The following is a 19,010-nucleotide window of genomic DNA, read 5'->3' on the forward strand; positions in this document are numbered from 1 at the left end:
TGTTTTTTTTTGTCATGGATAGCGAAGGCCTCTCCTAGCCTTTCCTTCCTCCATGGCCACCACATACCACACGTCTGCAGTGTTATGGGGCCAGGGTGCTCAGAATCGCTAAAATATATCCTCTTTAAACGGATTTCAACGCTTGTTGAAGCGATGAGTTGTTAATGTTGTGCTTTTTATGTGAGGCCATTGTTGCCAGTATACCATGATGGCGCCGAAGTAGGTTAGCGCAACCTCCTCCTATCCGTATACAGTTCAACCTCGTTATAACGAAGTTTATGGGTCCCGGTGATTACTTCGTTATAACCCTTACTTCGTTATAACCCGTGTTGACAGAGCTTCCAAGAGCAATCGTCATTCCTTCGTTATATTCATTATTTCGTTTTAAACCTCTTCGTTAGAACGAGGTTCGACTGTATATATCTAGCGCGATCTGTGCGCCGCCACATGTGAACGCCAAGTGGCTCCCCGACAGCGTCGCACAGGATGTGGCGGCGCGCCTTCGGTTCGCGCGTCAACCGGAACGCGGAACTTCCTGTCGCAGCAAGGCATTTAATCCCCCCCCGCAGCCGAGGAGACGACCAATTTCTGCGCCCTTGGCCTGCTGCGCACGCTTTAGACACGCCGAGCTGCGCAATGCGCTTTCTGGGCTGTCGTCGGTTCGAGTTGCGTTGCCCGAACGAGGGAAGACACGTATAGGGCGAATTACCCCTCTCGACACTGACAGCGCAGGGGCAAGGACGACGGAAGAAGCACATGGACAGGACAGGGCGCTGAGTGGGTGCTTTTCCTGGCGTCCCTGTAACTCCTATCTTGCGGTGTCTTGTCGGTGTCAAATCAGCTCGTATTTAGCGTCCCCTTTAGCGCTTTGCTGAAATTTGAGAACACCGCATATTGACTCGTCGAAAGTAGTAGGGTGTGTTGGTGCAAGCTAACATAGCTACAGCTTATGATGGTCGGGCTGATGAGGACACCGATTGTATAAGAATCGGATCATATGTGCATAAAACCCTGTTGTAAGTTCGTGCTGTGAGTGCGTGCGTGTGTGTGAGAGAGAGGGGGGCGGGGGCGAGAGAGAGGAGCATGTGTAAATGGCTTACTGGGTCAGTGGACACCTCAATAACGCTGAGTAGACGGTGTGCACCTACAAATTGCGGCAGTTACGCGCCTTTCCTTTTTTTCGAAAGCAGCGGAAGGGACCCGCTGAGGTGGCTTAGTGGTTAGAGCGCTCGGCTACTGAGCCGGAGTTCCTGGGTTCGAACCCGGCCGAGGCGGCCGCGTTTCGATGGACAAAATTATTCCCGAGCCCTCCACTACGGCACCTGTTTTTTCTTAGTCCCTCCTTTATCCCTTCCCTTAAGGCGTGGTTCGGGTATTCATCGAAATATGTGAGACAGTTGCTGCGCCGTTTCCTTTCCTCAAAAACCAATTTTAATTTTTTTTTTCAGAATGAAAATTGCTTTTTGGGGAAAGGAAATGGTGCAGCATCTGTCTCACATATCGGCTGACACCTGAACCACGCCGTAAGGGAAGGGATAAATTATGGACTAAGTGAAGAGGTGCCGTAATGTAGGGCTCCGGAATAATTTCGACCACCCGGTGATCTTAACGACCCGCCGCGGTGGCTCAGTGGTTCCCTAGAGCGCTCGAATACTGATCCGGAGTTCCCGGGTTCGAATCCGACCGAGGCGGCTGCGTTTTTATGGAGGCAAAACGCTAAGGCGCCCGTGTGCTGTGCGATGTCAGTGCATGCTAAAGATCCTCAGGTGGTCGAAATTATTCCGGACCCCACACTACGGCACCTCTTCCTTTCTTCTTTCACTCCTTCCTTTATCCCTTCCCTTACGGCGCGGTTCGGATGTCCAGCGATATATGAGAAAGATACTGCGCCTTTTCCTTTCCCCCAAAAGCCAATTATTATTGCTATCTTTAACGTGCACTGACATCGCACAGCAGACGGGCGCCATTTGCATTTCGCCTCCATCGAAACGCCGCCGCTGCGGTCGGGTTCGAACCCGGGTACACCAGATCAGTAGCCGAGCGTCCTAATCACTGAGCCACCGCGGCACCATATCCCACTTTGGACTCTTGAGTTTCTTGTCGAGTTTAGGAGAATTGAGGAGAATAATATTTCTTATTTTCTTTAGTCGTACAAATAATCCTAGATAAAAGACTTACACTTTGTGCTGAATTAGACGGAATACTTCGATGCCCGCGGCTTGCGCTTAGATAACTGGCGAAATGTGGGGCGGAAATCTTTACTTTAGCCGGTCCATATTCGCATGTTTTCTGAAAGGGCATTGAGGCTACACTGGACGGAGTAGTGTGTTCTTCCATCCTTCATACACTGGCACATAACCATTCTGATAAATTTACGTTTTTGCTGGACCAGTGTGCTCCAAAAGCAGCAAGTTGATTAATATGACGTCTTAGCTGCGCCACAAAAGAAGACGCGGTCAAGAGAAAAGTATATTTGGAACAATTCAGGTTTTCAATTGACAACCTGCTAAAACGTTTACGCAGTTGGCAACTGGTGGGTGGTTCGTGGTAGAATTTAGCAGCCAGTTCATTCGTGCACATGGAGCAAGGAAAGAACTCGGGAGAGGCGGTTAAGTCACACGTTTTGAAACTGGTAGAATTTACCTGCTCCTCTCCTATTGGCCGCCATCTCAGCGCGCTTGCGCATGTGCAGCAGGCATCGCAGCAGCAGCAGACGACGCAGCGTCCAGCGTTAGTATTGGCTGCGCTAGTGGCCAGACTCTCAGTAGCCCTTGCGAAAGCGCATGACTTCCGTCACATTTTCTGGCGCCCAGATAGCGAGGGCCTCTCCGGAGTTTTCTTTCCTCCATGTTCGCACATCATGTCGGTTGCATTTAAATGGGGCATCACGTCAGTCAACCCTGAAGCGGGCTGAAGAAGTCATATCTTCTGGGTTGAAGAACAACAGCTTGGAGCAGGTCCCACGATGTCAAGCTTTGTGGGAACAAGGGAATTTCAGCCTTTGCTGATTCACTTTGCGAGCTTGACGAATTCGTAAAAAATTCCAAGAAGCGTTGAGACAGTGCAAACGTGAAAAAAGGAATGGTTCAAGGGAACGTGTTCTTTGGATTTATAGTCAAGCGTGCTTGGCTGAAATTGCGTGCAAGACAGTGCGAGCATTAAAAAAAATTGTCATTTTTTTTGTGAGCACCTTTCTTCTGTTTATTTTTCTTCCTAGTTACACATGGCTGAACCTGATCTCATTAGTAACAAACTGTTCTGGACGACTCCTTTATTCCGTTCGTGGTGCTCTCAGGTTGCTCCATAATTATCGTTCTGATACAATGCTGCTCCAAAATGAATACTTTTCTGCTCCGAAAATTGCTCCAGTGCTTGAAATGTCTGGACCACCACTGCTCTTAAGAAAGATGAGTGTTTCTAGTCATCTCGGCAAGATACATTATGTGGCCCTAGGTATCTATTTTTTACAGATTACGTGCACATTGATTGCTAGTCTGGCCGTCAAATAAACTTCCCTTTTTATGTTCATTTTCGACCGTCGAATTTCTTTTCACCCGGCTCGGAACGCAAAGTTCCGCAGTTTGGTTCCTCACTCCGGCACATTTTTGCATCAGTGTGCAAGCCTTGAACAGTAATAAAAAACATAACACAAAACGAAAACGAACATAAATAACATGCCCAAGCAAACAAAATAGAGAAACGCTGTAGAGAAGAGTTGAAATGCTTTCAGGTTTGAATTAAAGCACAAGGCTCGCGAATAATTCTTTCACAACGACCTGTGAGCGCAGTCGTGTTAATGCTGTCACACAACATTGCATGTTTTTGGACCTATATATAGACAGCGTGGTTCGGAGGTTGGAACAAGCTCGGAGCGATGCGCGCGAGGAAATCGCGGAACACAGGAGCGTGAGGAGGACTCCTCTTCGAAGTCGACACATGTCGAGGCTGCATTGGTACATTACAACAGCACCGACGAAATTTACTCGGTACCGAGGAGTCGGTCAAAGGCGGCGTCCCAGTCGGCATTTAAACTCCCCTGGACGTCCCGTGTAAGTTCAGGATGTCCTCAGGACGTCTGCAGGACGTCCAAAAAAGGTTCAGTGGCCATTGGGGTCTTTTATTATGCCACTTATGTCAGCATTATTACGGCGCGCATATGTACTATGGGAGAGGGCTCTGTCCAGCAGTGCACGCAGTTAGGTTGATTGGGATGGTTTAGGTGTTTTATTCATTGTGAACCGTGGTCGCCGCAGATTGGTTTCAGCCGTCTGCGGTTCGTTAACGTCCATTTACATCGCACGTGGAGAGCTATGTACTCGAGCGCTTCGCATTTCGTGATCGAACCAGCGCACTCGATTTGCGACGAGTATGCGATGATAGGGAACCAAGTCAGTAACAAAACAAAAACACATCGTGCTAATGATAATTGTGTTGGACGGACAAGTTATGATTGGAAATTTTGAAAGCAAAACTACTTACACATGGTAATTCTGGACAAAAGCGTTTTTCATCAAGAAAGAGTTTATGAACGCAATTTTTCACATATTGTAAGATTTCACTATAACAATCAATATATCTGAAGACATTTCATTTTTTTTTTGCTATTAACGATTTTGCTATCGTTAAAGGACGGCGCTCATTGTCTTTTTTATCGCAGTCGTAACTGCTCGATGCGTGTGACGGAAAAAACTTAAAAATAAATGTTTTTTCTACGCTTCGGAAGAATGTATCATTACCTTCAATATTTCCACAACCGTACCTTAAATAAATATTCAAATTTGTTGTCCAAGAATGCTGGACATGGCAGTATAACCCACACCCGATTGTCCGCAAAACACAAAGTTTCAACTTTTGAGTGTCCTTAGTCCTGGGATTGTGTACCTGAAATTACGACAGTTATTGCCAGTGTTGCTGTCTTTACAAGTTGCAGCATTATCGTTCAATTCTAATGCAGTGGCAGCGCGGTAGAACCTTCAGTGCTTTTGCGAAAGCAGTTTCTCGGTGGCTGTCAAGTGCTTGCGTGCCGCAGCAGCAGCACTTGTCGTCGCAGGGGCGCGTCGTCGAAGGACCCAGAAAGCGGCCCTGTCGCCAAAATGCACTATCGGGCCCCGATAGGGGGCGCCGATAACTGGGCCGGCGCCAAACAGGTCATCCTGCGGGCGTGAGAACCCGGCTTCAAAGCACTTGTTTTCGTGCGATTGAAAACCGCTTTACTCGAGAGCATCTTCTGCTCGCAAAGTTCGGCGCTCATTGGAGCCCCAGAGAGACTATCATAAGAATTATTCGCATCTTCCTTTTCTGTACAGAGTGGGAGATAAGCAGAGATTAACCCTGCAGTACCCAGCCGTATCTCCTATACCCTTACAAAAATTTCTTCAGACAGTCTATCTAACCTCCGGGGCATCCACGGAAATCTGGAGTATAACGGACGCCGAGGAGTTAGCCGTGGCGCTGGCGGCAGCAAAAGGATATAGGGAGAACAAATCATTGAATATTCTCACGGACTCAAAAGAGACCTGTCGAAATTATACGAAGGGCAGAATTAGCAAAGCTGCTCTTAAGGTGCTCAGAGAGTGCAACCTCTCAGAGAGCATAACAGTCCAACATAATTTAATCTGGATACCTGCGCACGAGGGCATAAGGGGCAATGAGGCGGCGGATGGTCTAGCTCGAGCTTTTTGTTTCCGAGTCGGACAGCAGCAGGAGAGCCGTGGTCTGAGCGCCATGATCCTCGGGGAGAGCTATTCAGAACTACTCCAACATCACAGAGGGGTGAGATATAAATATCCGCCCCCGCATAAAGCACTAACAAAGGAGGAGGCAACAGATTGGCGTAGATTACAAACAGGTTCCTTCCCCAACCTCTTTATGTACAACAAGATGTTCCCAACGGAATATAGGGGCACATGCCCGTGGTGCGGGGCCACACCCACACTATTTCACATAACATGGGAATGCGAACGAAACAACGCATTCCGAGAACACAAACCCCCGAGTGCGGATCACTGGGAGAGCCGGCTCGTCAGCTGCGAGCTCGCCGTCCAAAAGAGGATGGTAGAGCACGCACGGGATGCAGCCAAACTCAGTGGAGCCCTGGACTGAGGGACCACCCTTTGCTGAAGAAGCCTTCCCTGCAGCGCAGCGTGAAGACAGCGACACGCGAAGCAAGCAAGAAGACTTCTGATCGCCTAAATACTTATGATTCAATAAAAGTTTTCCTATCCTATCCTATCAGACAGTCTATAGACTGACCACATCTGTCTAAAAAATACTGACTCTATAGACAAACCTTAGAGGGCAGTCTATAGAGAATTCAAATCCTGTAGACAGTCTATAGACAATCTATGGATTTATGGTCATACACATTTAGTATACCTTTGTGTATAGACAGTCTGTAGACTATGAATTGATAGAGAAATATCTGTAGTGCGGAAATATAGTCTATAAGAAGTCTTTAGACTGCCCATGGACCTTTTCTGGGAGGGTGTGATACCGCAGGTGGTACCACAGATATTACAGGGTTATAATAAGAGAGTAATTACTCAGAGTTACTCTTTGTTAATTTCCCACTCTGTAGAGGGAGGGAAAATGTGAATAATTCTCCTTTCTGCCAAAAAACTACATGAATTGCTAACATACTAGTGAACGGCCCCTTCCGACATATTCATCAAACCAAGGTCAAAGTTTCAGCAGCCAGAGGTGCAAGATGCTTGTTAAAAGATAAATTTCAGCAAACGCTAACCCTAACGACAACACAAGATCGAATTTATGTGCTCAGATGCTGCATTGGAGGCGATGGAGCTGTATGGAACATTCCAGTTGACTTAAAGTATGTGCTTGAGTATTTGGGCACACTTTTAACGTCCTTAGGCCCTCAGAAATCCTCAAAATTAGCTAAATATATTTACGCTGTAATATCATTTTTAAAAATAAATTTCCCAATTTTCCGGATCTATGCGATGAAAGGATCATCAGTGTCATATGAAAAGCTCGAAGTTCATTACATTTATCGGACCGTTTCAGTGCTTGAGCTTTATACGTTTAGTTACACAACCGTCATTTTTTTTTTCGCTCGCCCCGATGATCAAATCTGTCATTCTCGAATTATATGTGCAGCAGATTTCGCGATGAGTATGATTTTTTTTAGTATTTCCGGTGACACCGAAGAGCCCTACGTTTACTCGTAAGCCACTTTTGACATCATCAGCGATAACACTTGACCTAACATTATGCTGTTTAGCGGCCCATTATACTCACGCACTATGATGTTACCATGCTCAAGAGTGTTTTGTTCAGCAGTCGGTATTGTATTGCTTTATTATTTAATTCTGCTTTGTTCGGTTTCTGTGTTTGCTATCGAGATTTTTTTTTCGCATTTACAAGTTTCTTATTTACTAACTCCGCCCGCGAGTTTGGTCGGGCTGCAATCTCATGAATCTCTGTACAGTCGTATATGTACTGTTATTATATTGTTACGTGTGCTCAGCACACGTAGTGTTATATTGTATACTATATACTGTGTGTTGTATATTGTATATAGTTTATTGTATATTGCATACTGTATATTGTGCATTGTATATTGCATAGTGCACAGGGCAGTCACCTGATCACTGGGAAGAGCTACGCGTGATCGGTAGCTGAAAGTGCCCCATGAACAGCTCTCGCTGTCAGCAAGTACAATTTGTTTAACCTAGGTGGCGCTGCCTACCAAAGTGATGTCTGCTCTTTTAATGCCTGTGTCTGCCCCGGAGCGGCGCCCCAAGCGCTAAGTGCGCCTGGTGCTTCGCAGGTGAACGACAACGGGATCGTGTCGTTCCTGACCGAGGTGCCGAGCTTCTTCAGCGCCCCGTTCCCGCTGAGGTACCCGATCATCGCGCCTCTCTACTCGGACGTTGACACGCGTGAGGCGGGCCGCGTCTTCTACCGCGAGACGCAGGAGCCCTCGCTGCTGGCCCGATTCGAGCAGCTGGTGGCGTCGAACTTCGCCGCCGGCAGCGCCTTTCGCGCGCGAAGCCTGTTCGTGGCCACGTGGGACGCGGTGGGACACTATGAGCGTCGTTCGGACAAGCTGAACACCTTCCAGGTAGGTTTGCTGTGTGTGCTCCCTGCTGTGACTTAGGAGGCTGTGACTTAGTGTCGCTGTTAGAGCGGATGCTCGCTCAATCCGCATATTTCTGGCTGTTGAACTCACTTTTATTCTAGGAAAAATAGTGTCACAGTGAGTGAGACGGCTTGTTAGTTCAGTTACCAGTAACTACCAGTAAGTTACCAGCAAGGTACTTGGCTTATGGATGGGTGGTGCCGCCTTATGTAGACGCCACAGGCCACCAGATTTTTTTCAGCGATGACAGAAAACTTGTCATAAAATCTTTATCTTTGCTTGGCTTAATTCTGTCTTATTCACTTCTTATCTCTTGCTCTGTCGTTTCAATTATTCGTCTTCTCTTCTTTCGCCTCTTCTTGTAGTTTATCTGCCTTTCCCGCTCTCTTGGCTTGGCTTTTGGCTTGGCTTGCACATTGCTACGACAGCTACAAATATTACAACGGGCTTCAGTTACGCGACCAGTCGGGGTGGGTTCCCAGTAACGTCTTTCGCCGTAACAGTTGTTTTTCAACGAATAATTGCACTAGGGCAAAAAGAAAGCCCGCAAAGCGCGAGAACAGTAGCTAGTGGTGGTGGCGGTGGAAAAACATTTATGAGCAGATACACTTACGGAAGGTTATACATGAGCTGACCCAGAGGGGGCCAGCCCTTACAAGTATACTAGCTGGAGGTCCCTAGTTCGGGACCCCAGTGGCGTCGGCCGCCGCCCGGGCTCGCCCGACCAAGGTCCGTTGAGCCTGCCGGTCAGAGCAGCCGAGCAGGGTCGCCTACCCCAACCCAGAAGTAGCTGGGCGAAAGATCACCCGGTATCAGCGTTAAACGGCACGGATGGGATGTTGACTTCTCTGCAATACTCGGATGCTTTGGAGGCACGTGATCACGTTTGGCCAGTAGAGGCGCAAGGTCGCTTGGAAAGCGAACGCGGAACTCCGGCTCCCGTACAGTAACCCTACTTCCAGGTGGTGGTAGGCTCCTCGTCCGAGGGCGCTGGCGAGACATACGCTCTGCTCCTGTACCCACGCGGAGGGCTGCAGTGGGTGGTGGGCGATGGCAAGAACCCGGTGCTGCCGGACGCCAAGGCCCAGGCGGGCTTCATGGCTGGCGACGAGCACCGCTTCACGGCGCTGCGGGGCTCCGGCACCGACCACGTCATCAACCTGGACCGGATGAGCAACACGGCCGAGCCGGGCCAGTGGCTATACCGCATCTCGGGCCACGAGGCGGTCGGGCCCGACCTGGTCAGCGCCGATCTGCTCAGCGGCGGCAACACCTGCAGCACCGCCAGGGAGCCATGCCCGCCGTCCACGGAGTGCCGAGACTTCGAGACCGGCTTCTGCTGCCACTGCAAGCGCGGTTTCTTCGGCAACGGCAAAAACTGCATCGACAACGGTCAGTGCTCGGTTATGATTATGATGATCATGAATTTTTATGGCGCAAGGGCATCTGTGGCCAAAGAGCGCCATGGCACAAGGTTTTCTTGTTGTACACAAGGTGGGGTCAAAGACCCACTTCCCAAGCATTTGACCATAAAGAAGCCGAGCACCAGACGAGGGGAAAGCTTGTACCCATTGTATCACTGGTGGGTACCCGGCAGCACGGAAGATCGAACCCCGTACCTCCCGCATGCGAGGCGGATGCTCAGACCACTTGGCCACCTCTGCGGTCAACGGTCAGTGCTCGATTGTCACCGCTGATACAGTGCAGTATACTATATGGGACAGTGGGCCAAACGCCGCGCAGATTTGATTTGCATATCATCTAGTTTTTTATTGTTCGCAGTTACCGCTAAACGTATTACAGAATTAGTCCGATTTTAGGAGAATCCACAGACGTGGAGTAGATTTGTAGCAGGGAGGAACTGCTGATTATCATCCATCCAAGCCAGGCCACACGGTTACAAAGGAGTAGGATCGCGGATTAACCTTATATCAATAAAGATAGAATCTTTTCTGGGGTGCCTCCTCACCCCTTACAAAAATTTCTTTAGAGTCTATAGACTGGTCATTGACTTCTGTCTACAAAGTCTATAGACTGGCTTTACACAAACCCTATAGACAGTTTATAGGCAGTACAAATCCTATAGACAGTCTATAGGCAATTATAGATTTATGGCCATACACTTTTGGTAGATTTTTGTCTACAGACTATGAATAAACAAAAAATGGTGCCTATAGGAAGGCAATAGAGTCTATAAGAAGTCTATAGACTGCCTATAGACCATTTTTGTAAGGGCAGTCCAAGAACGCGCTGGCCTTCCCCTCAAGCATATCCTGGTCAATCAGCTTGCGCTATTCATCAGTTCGTGTGGCCAGAAGGGCTGTCTGCCAATTGGTTGGGGTGCGTCTGTGTGAACGGGCAGAACACCGATTGGAAAGGAGAGTTATGCACCTTTTGCAGAAGCTCTTTAGTTAAAGAAAAGTTCATCTTGGTCCGCGAACCAGTTGATAAAAATTATGACTGCGCTTGGGAGGATCTGATGAGTAATTGCTCCCCAATTAAATAATATATTGTCTGCTGTCCTGTCATCGCACACAGAAAGTATTGGAAGTCCAGCTGAAGCGGAGAACCATAATATTTCACATTATTAGAACACCAAGATATCGCATCTTGCCGCTCTTGTAGCTGCACTGCTAAAATAATTCCATCGTAAAAACGAGCGGCGCAGATGTATTCTTCGACCGGGATGGACTACTGCATAGTGCAGCACAAAGCGCACGTCACAAAGATAGACGGGACAACTGCTTGTCCCTTGTATACCTTTGTGTGATGCGCTATGCAGTAGTCCATCTTAAATCATGGGCCAACTAACCATTAAAAAATGCTAAATTTCTTACACTCAGTGCAAGGTAACACCAGTAACCAGTTTGTAATAGATAAATCCTTACTTTAATACAGGACATTTGGTCTGCTGAGCTGCACAGTACCAAAAGAGACCGCGTGCAGAAATTCGCGCCTTTTCGACCGCTTTCTCGTTCACCAAGGATCACTGCGTGATTTTTTACTCTGCTTGGAAAATATCAATCTCGCCATCGTTTAGGGGCTATGCAACGAATTAAAAGCCGCTTGTAAATGTTTTCAACTCTTAGAAATGATGCTAAGGAGCATTCACACTAAGTATGAGTCTTCGGAACTGAGCCGGCAATTTATTATGAGTTTTCTAAAACCCTGTTTTCCAAAATTCGCGCGTCGATAGGTGTTCTCGTAGTGACGAATTTTGCAACTAAAATCGCGCAAAAAGACGTCACTGTACCCATGACGTCGCCAGGTCACCACACGCTGTCATTCGCTGGAGCCACGGCAGACACGACGTCACGGGCACACTTCCGGTAGCCGTGAAAGTCGTCTGCTCGTGCCGCCGCGCGAGCCCCTCGGTCAAGCGCGAGTCAGGTCACTGCCTTCGCGCATATTGTTTCCAATTTACCTCTGCCGCCTCCTTCTGTCCGGAGTTTCGGAGCCACCCGCAGTGTCTTTTTCGTCCGCAACTACAGACGACAAGGAAAAGAATCCGACGCGCGCAGCAATCCAGATAGGCGAAGAGAGACCGCAATCACGCCGCCGACGCTGCTGCTGGGGCGCTGGGTGCGACAACCGGAAGTTGCAAACCGAACGTCAGCGGATGACGTGTTCATAGGCGAGGCCCTGTCCCAGAGCTGTTTTCTTTCTTTATTTTTTCTGGGGCTCCGCGTGTACGAGTTGAGGGGGGAGAGGAGGAGCGTAATTTTCAATCATCTATGTCTTGGTTGCTATTGAAGCTAGCTCAAAAATTCTTGCGTTGGGGTGACGAGCAATAGAATGCCAATGTCTCGTCTGCTTTATGTAACCCCAAATAATTTATTGCATAGTCCTTTTAAGTTGATTAGACATGTGGCGGGTCATGCCAGCTGAATAACCAGTAAATTCGATCACACGTTTAAAAGCTATATATGGCGTTAAGGGAGAAACTATTGCCTCCAGCCCCACGTTGCATCTTTTCCCGTTCACCCCTAAATGCCTGGCTGGTCTGCCTTCTTGCAGGGTTACCGCAGCGGGTGACGGGCAAGCTGACGGGCTCTCTGAACGGACAGGTCATCAGCGGAGAGGTGGACTTCCATTCGTACGTGGACACAGCCAACGGGCGCACCTACACCGCCCTCAGCCGCGTCACGCCGACGTCGCTGGGCAGCGACCTCCGCGCCCTGCTGGCCCTCGGGGACATCATCGGGTGGCTCTTCGCGCTGCCGCATGATGAGCGGGCACGCAGCGGGTTCGTCCTCACCGGTGCGTCGCTACTCCGGTGCCTCGCGCATGCGTAGTAATGCTTACAGGGAAAAGTCGGAGCGCAAAGAGGACCAGACACGCATGCGTATAAAACGAACAGGCCGTGCAGCTATGCCAAATGTCTCTTATACCGTGTGTTTCTCCTAAGACGTTGTAATAATAATAATTGGTTTTTTGGGGGAAAGGAAATGGCGCAGTATCTGTCTCATATTTCGTTGGACACCTGAACCGCGCCGTAAGGGAAGGGTAAAGGAGGGAGTGAAAGAAGAAAGGAAGAGAGAGGTGCCGTAGTGGAGGGCTCCGGAATAATTTCGACCACCTGGGGATCTTTAACGTGCACTGACATCGCACAGCACACGGGCGCCTTAGCGTTTTTCCTCCATAAAAGCGCAGCCGCCGCGGTCGGGTTCGAACCCGGGAACTCCGGATCAGTAGTCGAGCGCCCTAACCACTGAGCCACCGCTGCGGGGCCTAAGACGTCGTGAAATTTTTAAAAATATATGCTTTTTTGAGTTAGAAGAGCGCCTTTTTCGGCATAGCATTGTCAGTGGTGTATGGCGTCAGAATACACCCAAGACGTGCTAACTAGTAGGCTGGTTAACCAGTATGGAGTAGTTAACTTTTTAACTACTACTTTTAGTCTCCTTAATTACTGAGAGGCATACACCGTAAGTAATACCAATAACAGTTTTTACAATTTATAAAACGCAGTTACCCTCGGCGCAGTGCCCCTGTAAATTTTGGCGGCATCGCGCCGAAATACGTGCTCTTTCGAGAAGCTTGCAGGCAAAGCAACCTCTCCAGTTCACGTAGCTCGTCGAAGCAGCTAAAATTTGTTGGACCACAGCGCCGAGGGTAACTGCGTTTTCGAAATTCTGAAAAGTGGTACGAATAGTAACCACAATGGCCTGCATGACTCTTAATAATTAAGATTAGCAATAATAAGTAAGAAGTTAACCATTCAATGTTGGCTAATCAGCCTACTATAGTTAGCACGTCTTGGCTGTATTCTGCTACACAGCTGACAATGCTGTGCCGAAAAAAGCGCTCTTGTAATTCAAAAAGCCAATTAAAAAAATTGTAGAAATCTCAGGTGAAACACCCAGTGTACAAGGTATATGTTTTGTGCCGTTTCTTCCCAACACGATTTCTTAACATGCTTAACTACCTTTTTATTTTTAAGTGCCTTCCTTATCGCAACGTTACGAGCACGTAACTTCTCACGAGGGGAATCGCGAACGGTCTAGCCATAGGAGTGCGCAGCCGCCCCTCGTTTGACTAAAGGTCGCGTGTTGCAGGCGGCGAATGCAACCTGACCTCAGAGGTGCGCTTCAAGCAGACGGGCCACCACGTGACCATCCTGGGGAGCTTCCAGGGCTTCGACGTGTTCAACATGATGAAGGTGCACCTGGAGGTGCGTGGCAGTCTGCCCTCCGTCGCCCAGGGCTCGGGAGTCACCGTCGCGGACTTCACGCAGGACTACAACCTGGTCGGACCAGGTGCGTCTTTTCTGGCCTTGCGACGTGTCGTATTGGAAGCGACGCGTCGCATTGGAATGAATCACATAGTGCGACTTTCATGCAGGACATGTAAGGCGAAAAAAAAGGTCACCGACAGCACGCCAAAGGAGTGTGGGCGCCAACTTTTTTGTTCAGTCCTTTTTTTATGATTATGCGCAAGAGATCGGCATAAATACATCAGCACGTGGTATTCGCCTCCGGCCACAGAATAAATTTTGTAGAATTTGTTATTTCATGCTGTTTCGGTTTCGGCTTCTACAGCTGAACTATAGGGCACCCTAGCCGAACGGTGGCTGTGACGTCAAAGTTCAGTATAGCTCACGTGAGGCATAAAAACGTGTATAATCGCCACTTCTCAATTCGTTTACATTCCGGCTCTTGAGGCAGGTTGGCTTTAGCGCTGTTGTGAGCAGAAACAAAGGCGGTTATGCCGCAGTTTCTGTAAAGATCATGTTGGAGATAAACGCACGCTTTGCAGATTTGGGAATTTTAAGCCCCGTGGTTTGGGAAGCGGCGAGTGGACAACGCTCTATGTTGTGAGTTTTCCCGCTTGTGTGAACTGAACTTTAGGCTCAAGGCTTTCTGCTGACCTTAAATGTTAAGATGGCTAAGAATCGAAGGTTCCTTTAAACTCTTGGCGAATAAACTGTTCGGAAGCTTCATTTTCATTAGGCTATATAGCCTCTGCACCTGTGCACCTCTACACACCTGTGCGTTTCCTCTCACTTTGTACTCAGTACCTTCGGATGATTCCATAATGTTTCTGGAGCCCGCTGAGCGTTTTTTTTGGAACATATTCCACTCATCGATTGCTTGAGACCCTGATCTTTTCTTGAACCATTCTTGGAAATTTAGCTTCTGTTTGCCGAATTTTCGGCAGTTTTTTTATCATTTCAATCGATAACTATCATTTCAGCGGCCCGTTGAGTTGAGTTAACGCATGGAAGGAACAAAGAACTACTCGGCCAGAGGTCACCGCAGAGACGCGCGTGCTAAATACTCGCGTTTCGGGCGGGTCTTTTATTCGCCGACGAAGTGCCGGGCAGAAGAGCCCGTGACCCGAGCAAGGTTCCTGTATACCGCAGGAGTAATCAAGTCACACCTGTCGCACTCGTTCCAACTGGAGGGCAGCTCGCTGCCCATGGAGTACATGGTGGACACGAGCGTGACCTTCAGCCAGTGCCCGCATGCGCCACCCGCCGACTCGGCGCAGCAGCGTGTCCACGTGTCGCGCAACTTCATCGACTTCGACACCAAGGACAGCATCGTGCGCTACGCCCAGACCACCAAGGTGTCCGCCGTCGACGGTGAGTGTGCCTGTCGCCCGACAGGAATTCTGTCGGTCCAACAACGGTGAGTGTGTCTGTCGCCCGACAGGAATTCTGTCGGTCTAACAACGGTGAGCGTGTCTGTCGCCCGACAGCAATTCTGTCGGCCGAACAGAGAGCTCCTGTTGGAATCTATGTACGTACCAATTTCCCTCAGGACAAAATTGTACAACAGCTGTATCTTACCGGTACTCACCTACGGGGCGGAAACGTGGGGGCTAACGAAAAGAGTTCAGCTTAAGGACAACGCAGCGAGCCATGGAAAGAAAAAATGATAGGTGTAACGATAAGTGACCGGAAGCGGGCAGGGTGGGTGAGAGAACAAATGCGGGTTAATTACATCCTAGTCGAAATCATGAGGAAGAAATGGGCTTGGGCAGGGCATGCAATGCAAAGGCAAGATAACCGCTGGTCCTTAAGGGTAACGGAGTGGATTCCAAGAGAAAGTAAGCGTAGCAGTGGACAGCAGAAAGTTAGGCATGCGCGGATGAGATTAAGAAGTTTGCTGGCAAAGGGTGGATGCAGCTGGCAAAGGACAAGGTTAATTGGAGAGACATGGGAGAGGCCTTTGCCCTGTAGTGGGCGTAGTAAGGCTGATGATGATGAGGATGATGATGTATGACTTGGGCTCAGCTTCCCTTTTGTATAGGCGATTCCGCACTCGCCCGCAGACTTTTTGGAGCGGAAAGCTTCGCTGCGCTATAGGCAAAGCAGTCGTCACGTAGGCCGGAGAATGACCTTGAACGACTTTCAGCCCAACCACGTTAGCTGTGTATGATTATATGTGGTACTGTTATGGAGTCGAACCCTTGAGCTCTGACCTTGACCCATGACCTTTAGTTGACATTTGACATTGGGTGACTTTCGTGTTGACCTTTGACCTAAGAACGTCCGATGGGGTGATGCGAAGCCACGTGATGATATCCGATGGGAGTGTCGTAAGACCACGTGATACCACGTCATAGCCACGTGGTCGCGTGGGCATGTATATAGAACTGCTGCCGCGAGCGCGTAGCGGAGCTGCCATGGACGAGCCTCAGACGCTTAGCAAACGTGCTTCCTCTTCGCTGAGTTCCAGGGTTGTCCAAGTTAAGCCACTGCCAATTTTTTTGCTAAGAGTGACCCGCTGTCGGGGTCGTACTTGTATTCCTTCTGGTAGTGCGTTACTTCCGTTTTATTCCGACTGAGCAGGAATATGATAGCTCATTAGGAGATCTTGCACGATCGTTTACTCCGTCAAAGGAAATTTATGTACTCCAGTGCACTCTCAGGAGCAAAAGTGTTGCAGCTATTCCTTTGGACAGAGTAAACGCTTGCCCCATATTTCACAGGTTTTTTCAAGTGCCGTTTCGAGGCATATCGTGAAGTATGGTGGACACTGTGGGAGTTGGCGGGAGTATTTTGTTGGTCCGAAACGTCGGATGCAAGTGCAACACTTTTCTGTTCGTAAGCCTGCGGTTTTGAAACAGACATAAGGAAACTGAAAGAAAATATTTAATGGAACTCTTGAAAGATGCAATGACGAAAAAAAACTATTTAGCTTAGTCATGTATCAATAATTGCTTCCAAGAAAGTGCAATAACCACCAAACATGTTCAAACCTAAGTAAGCTAGGTGAATTTGCTGGAGCATGTTGCTTTCTTTCGTCGGCTTAAATAGGACGAGATATATCATTATTGATAGTCAGGAAAATCATCAACTGAAAATTTTTATTAGAAATACATCTCGCAAGACGTTGCCCTCCAGCTGCTTCTGTCTAGCACGTGAGTGCGGAGGTGGTTTTATTCCCTGCTGGAGCAGGAGTGAACCCAGTGTATAAAAGGGCTCAGAAACACCCCCTGAGGGGAGTACATGAACTCCCTAAGTAGCTAGACTCTCTAGCTCGTCACAAACACCTCAGCGAAATAATACACTGCTACACGTAGCTCAGAATCCACAATCGTGGGCTAAAGTTGGCAAGTCCTGCACTCTAAACACGAATATGCCTAAATGGCAGTAAAAATGAGAGTAAGCTCCCTTTTATAAAATGGAAGAATGCGCTACAGGACAGCTTCACTCTTTTTACTCTTCTCTGTTTAAAGTGTATCTGGCGACTTTTTCATGCTCGCGCCCTTCTCCATCGCACGCTGCGGCATAATTCCTCTCAGGCGTTACGCAGTTAACTTGGCCGTGGCCAGCCAGCAGCGTCGCTCCGACGGGTTAGGAAGCTCCGCCCCCCCCCCCCCCCCCCCCCGCCCCCGGGGAATTCCCGCCGAGAGGCTGGCCGAGGAGTGCCGACCTTTTAGCGTGCAAAGAGTGTACAGAGGAGAGCGAAAGGCGCCAAGACGCTGAAATTCAAACTATGGCTACAGACAACTCAGCTTCAACAAAACGCTTTTAAAAAAATTCCTTCTGCAGGGTATTCGTGAATCGGCTTCTTTAAGCATCTCAGGAATACCGAACCTTTATTGAGAACTCCTTTCAGAGCCCCTTAAGGTATTCTGGCATTTGCTATCTTCGTGATTTACTCCAGAACTATTTACTCCCTCCACCAGTGTTTGCCGCCGGAAGGAGTATAAATCAGACGGTTTATTCGTGTCGTTAGGCCTCCAGTTGTTAGGGTGTATGGCGTAACTAACCAGCTGTCCTCGCGTCGGTGCAGGCAGCAACCCGTGCCTTGGCGTCGAGTGCGGCGAACACAGCAGCTGTGTGGCGGACGGCACTGAGCACCGGTGCCAGTGCGACGCCGGCTACGAGACGCTGCACAACAGGGACCGCAGCTCGGCCTGCGTCGGTGAGCGAGAAAAATCGCTGCTGTTGTGGTTGCGCTTTTCGAGTGCATACGCAGTGCGGAGATAACTGCGGGATGTAGTACTCTGAGCTTGGGAAGAAAAAACAAAACAGCTAGCAGGGATACGCCTTCAGGGCACGGAGGCCAAGATTCTGAGGCGTCGGCCCCAACTATTCCCGCGCTGAAGGACAGCTTGGGCACATTTCATCACCACTGTCCTATTGAAAAGTGTGTACAGGTTTGAATATGAAACAAATAGGATTATGGAACATTTCGTTTAACATTATAGGATGAAGCTTCCAAAGCGATTCAGCCTTTGAGTGACTCCTTGGTGGAGGGCTCCGTATAGCTACCATTACCCGTGGTTAATTAAGGTGCACTTACATCACACAGTGCATGCAAGTCGTGGGTTCGAACCCGCCCACTATGGTAGCACTTCGATGGAGGAAAAATGTCAAAATTCCGTGTATTGTGCATTGTAAGTGCCCGTTAAGAACCCCAGGTGGTCGAAATTATCCGGAGCCCTCCACTACGGCGTCCCTCATAGACTGAGCTGCTTTGGGACGTCCATCCTATAAAGCCCAACCAAATGTGCCATAATCCTATTTTCTGACCCGTTCAAACCTATATATCTTTTTCAGTAGGGTGAGATTTCATCCCCCTTCTATTTCCTCCTTCGCTCCATTATGTCCCCCCATCCCCCGCACGAGTAGGGTAGCCAACAAGGCATAAGCTGGTTAACCTCCCAGCCTTTCCTTTCTTCTGTTTTGGAGCGGTACCTCACTCAACGCAAAAGTCACCCACCATTCCGTGCATGGTTTGACCTTGGTTTAACTTTGAGAAGCACAGCGAAAGGTTGACTTTGAAAGATTGACCTTGGCCGATTCGGACTAAAATCGATGTCCTACCATAACTGACCATTACCAACACGATGGCGACCTCCCAAAGTTGGCCCGTGTAATAATAATAATTGTTTTTTTGGGGGGAAAAGAAATGGCGCAATACCTGTCTCATATATCGTTGGACACCTG

The 19,010-nt window shown here is 48.8% G+C and overlaps 1 protein-coding gene across 2 annotated transcripts in view; it reads left to right on the top strand.

Annotated features, from left to right (window-relative positions):
* The window catches only part of LOC144101161 (nidogen-like), a 37,813-nt gene that overhangs the window by 10,010 nt on the left and 8,793 nt on the right, over nucleotides 1–19,010 (top strand). The window contains exons 2-7 of one of the 2 annotated variants that reach the window (XM_077634206.1): nucleotides 7,790–8,083; nucleotides 9,064–9,493; nucleotides 12,119–12,361; nucleotides 13,660–13,860; nucleotides 14,967–15,188; nucleotides 17,851–17,982. In XM_077634206.1, the coding sequence (XP_077490332.1) occupies nucleotides 7,790–8,083; nucleotides 9,064–9,493; nucleotides 12,119–12,361; nucleotides 13,660–13,860; nucleotides 14,967–15,188; nucleotides 17,851–17,982 (1,522 nt within the window). The remainder of the gene's footprint in view (nucleotides 1–7,789; nucleotides 8,084–9,063; nucleotides 9,494–12,118; nucleotides 12,362–13,659; nucleotides 13,861–14,966; nucleotides 15,189–17,850; nucleotides 17,983–19,010) is intronic. The other variant, XM_077634207.1, reaches the window with a different exon arrangement.

The sequence above is a fragment of the Amblyomma americanum genome, chromosome 8, assembly GCF_052857255.1.
Source record: "Amblyomma americanum isolate KBUSLIRL-KWMA chromosome 8, ASM5285725v1, whole genome shotgun sequence".
In the NCBI taxonomy this organism is placed as follows: Eukaryota; Metazoa; Arthropoda; class Arachnida; order Ixodida; family Ixodidae; genus Amblyomma; species Amblyomma americanum.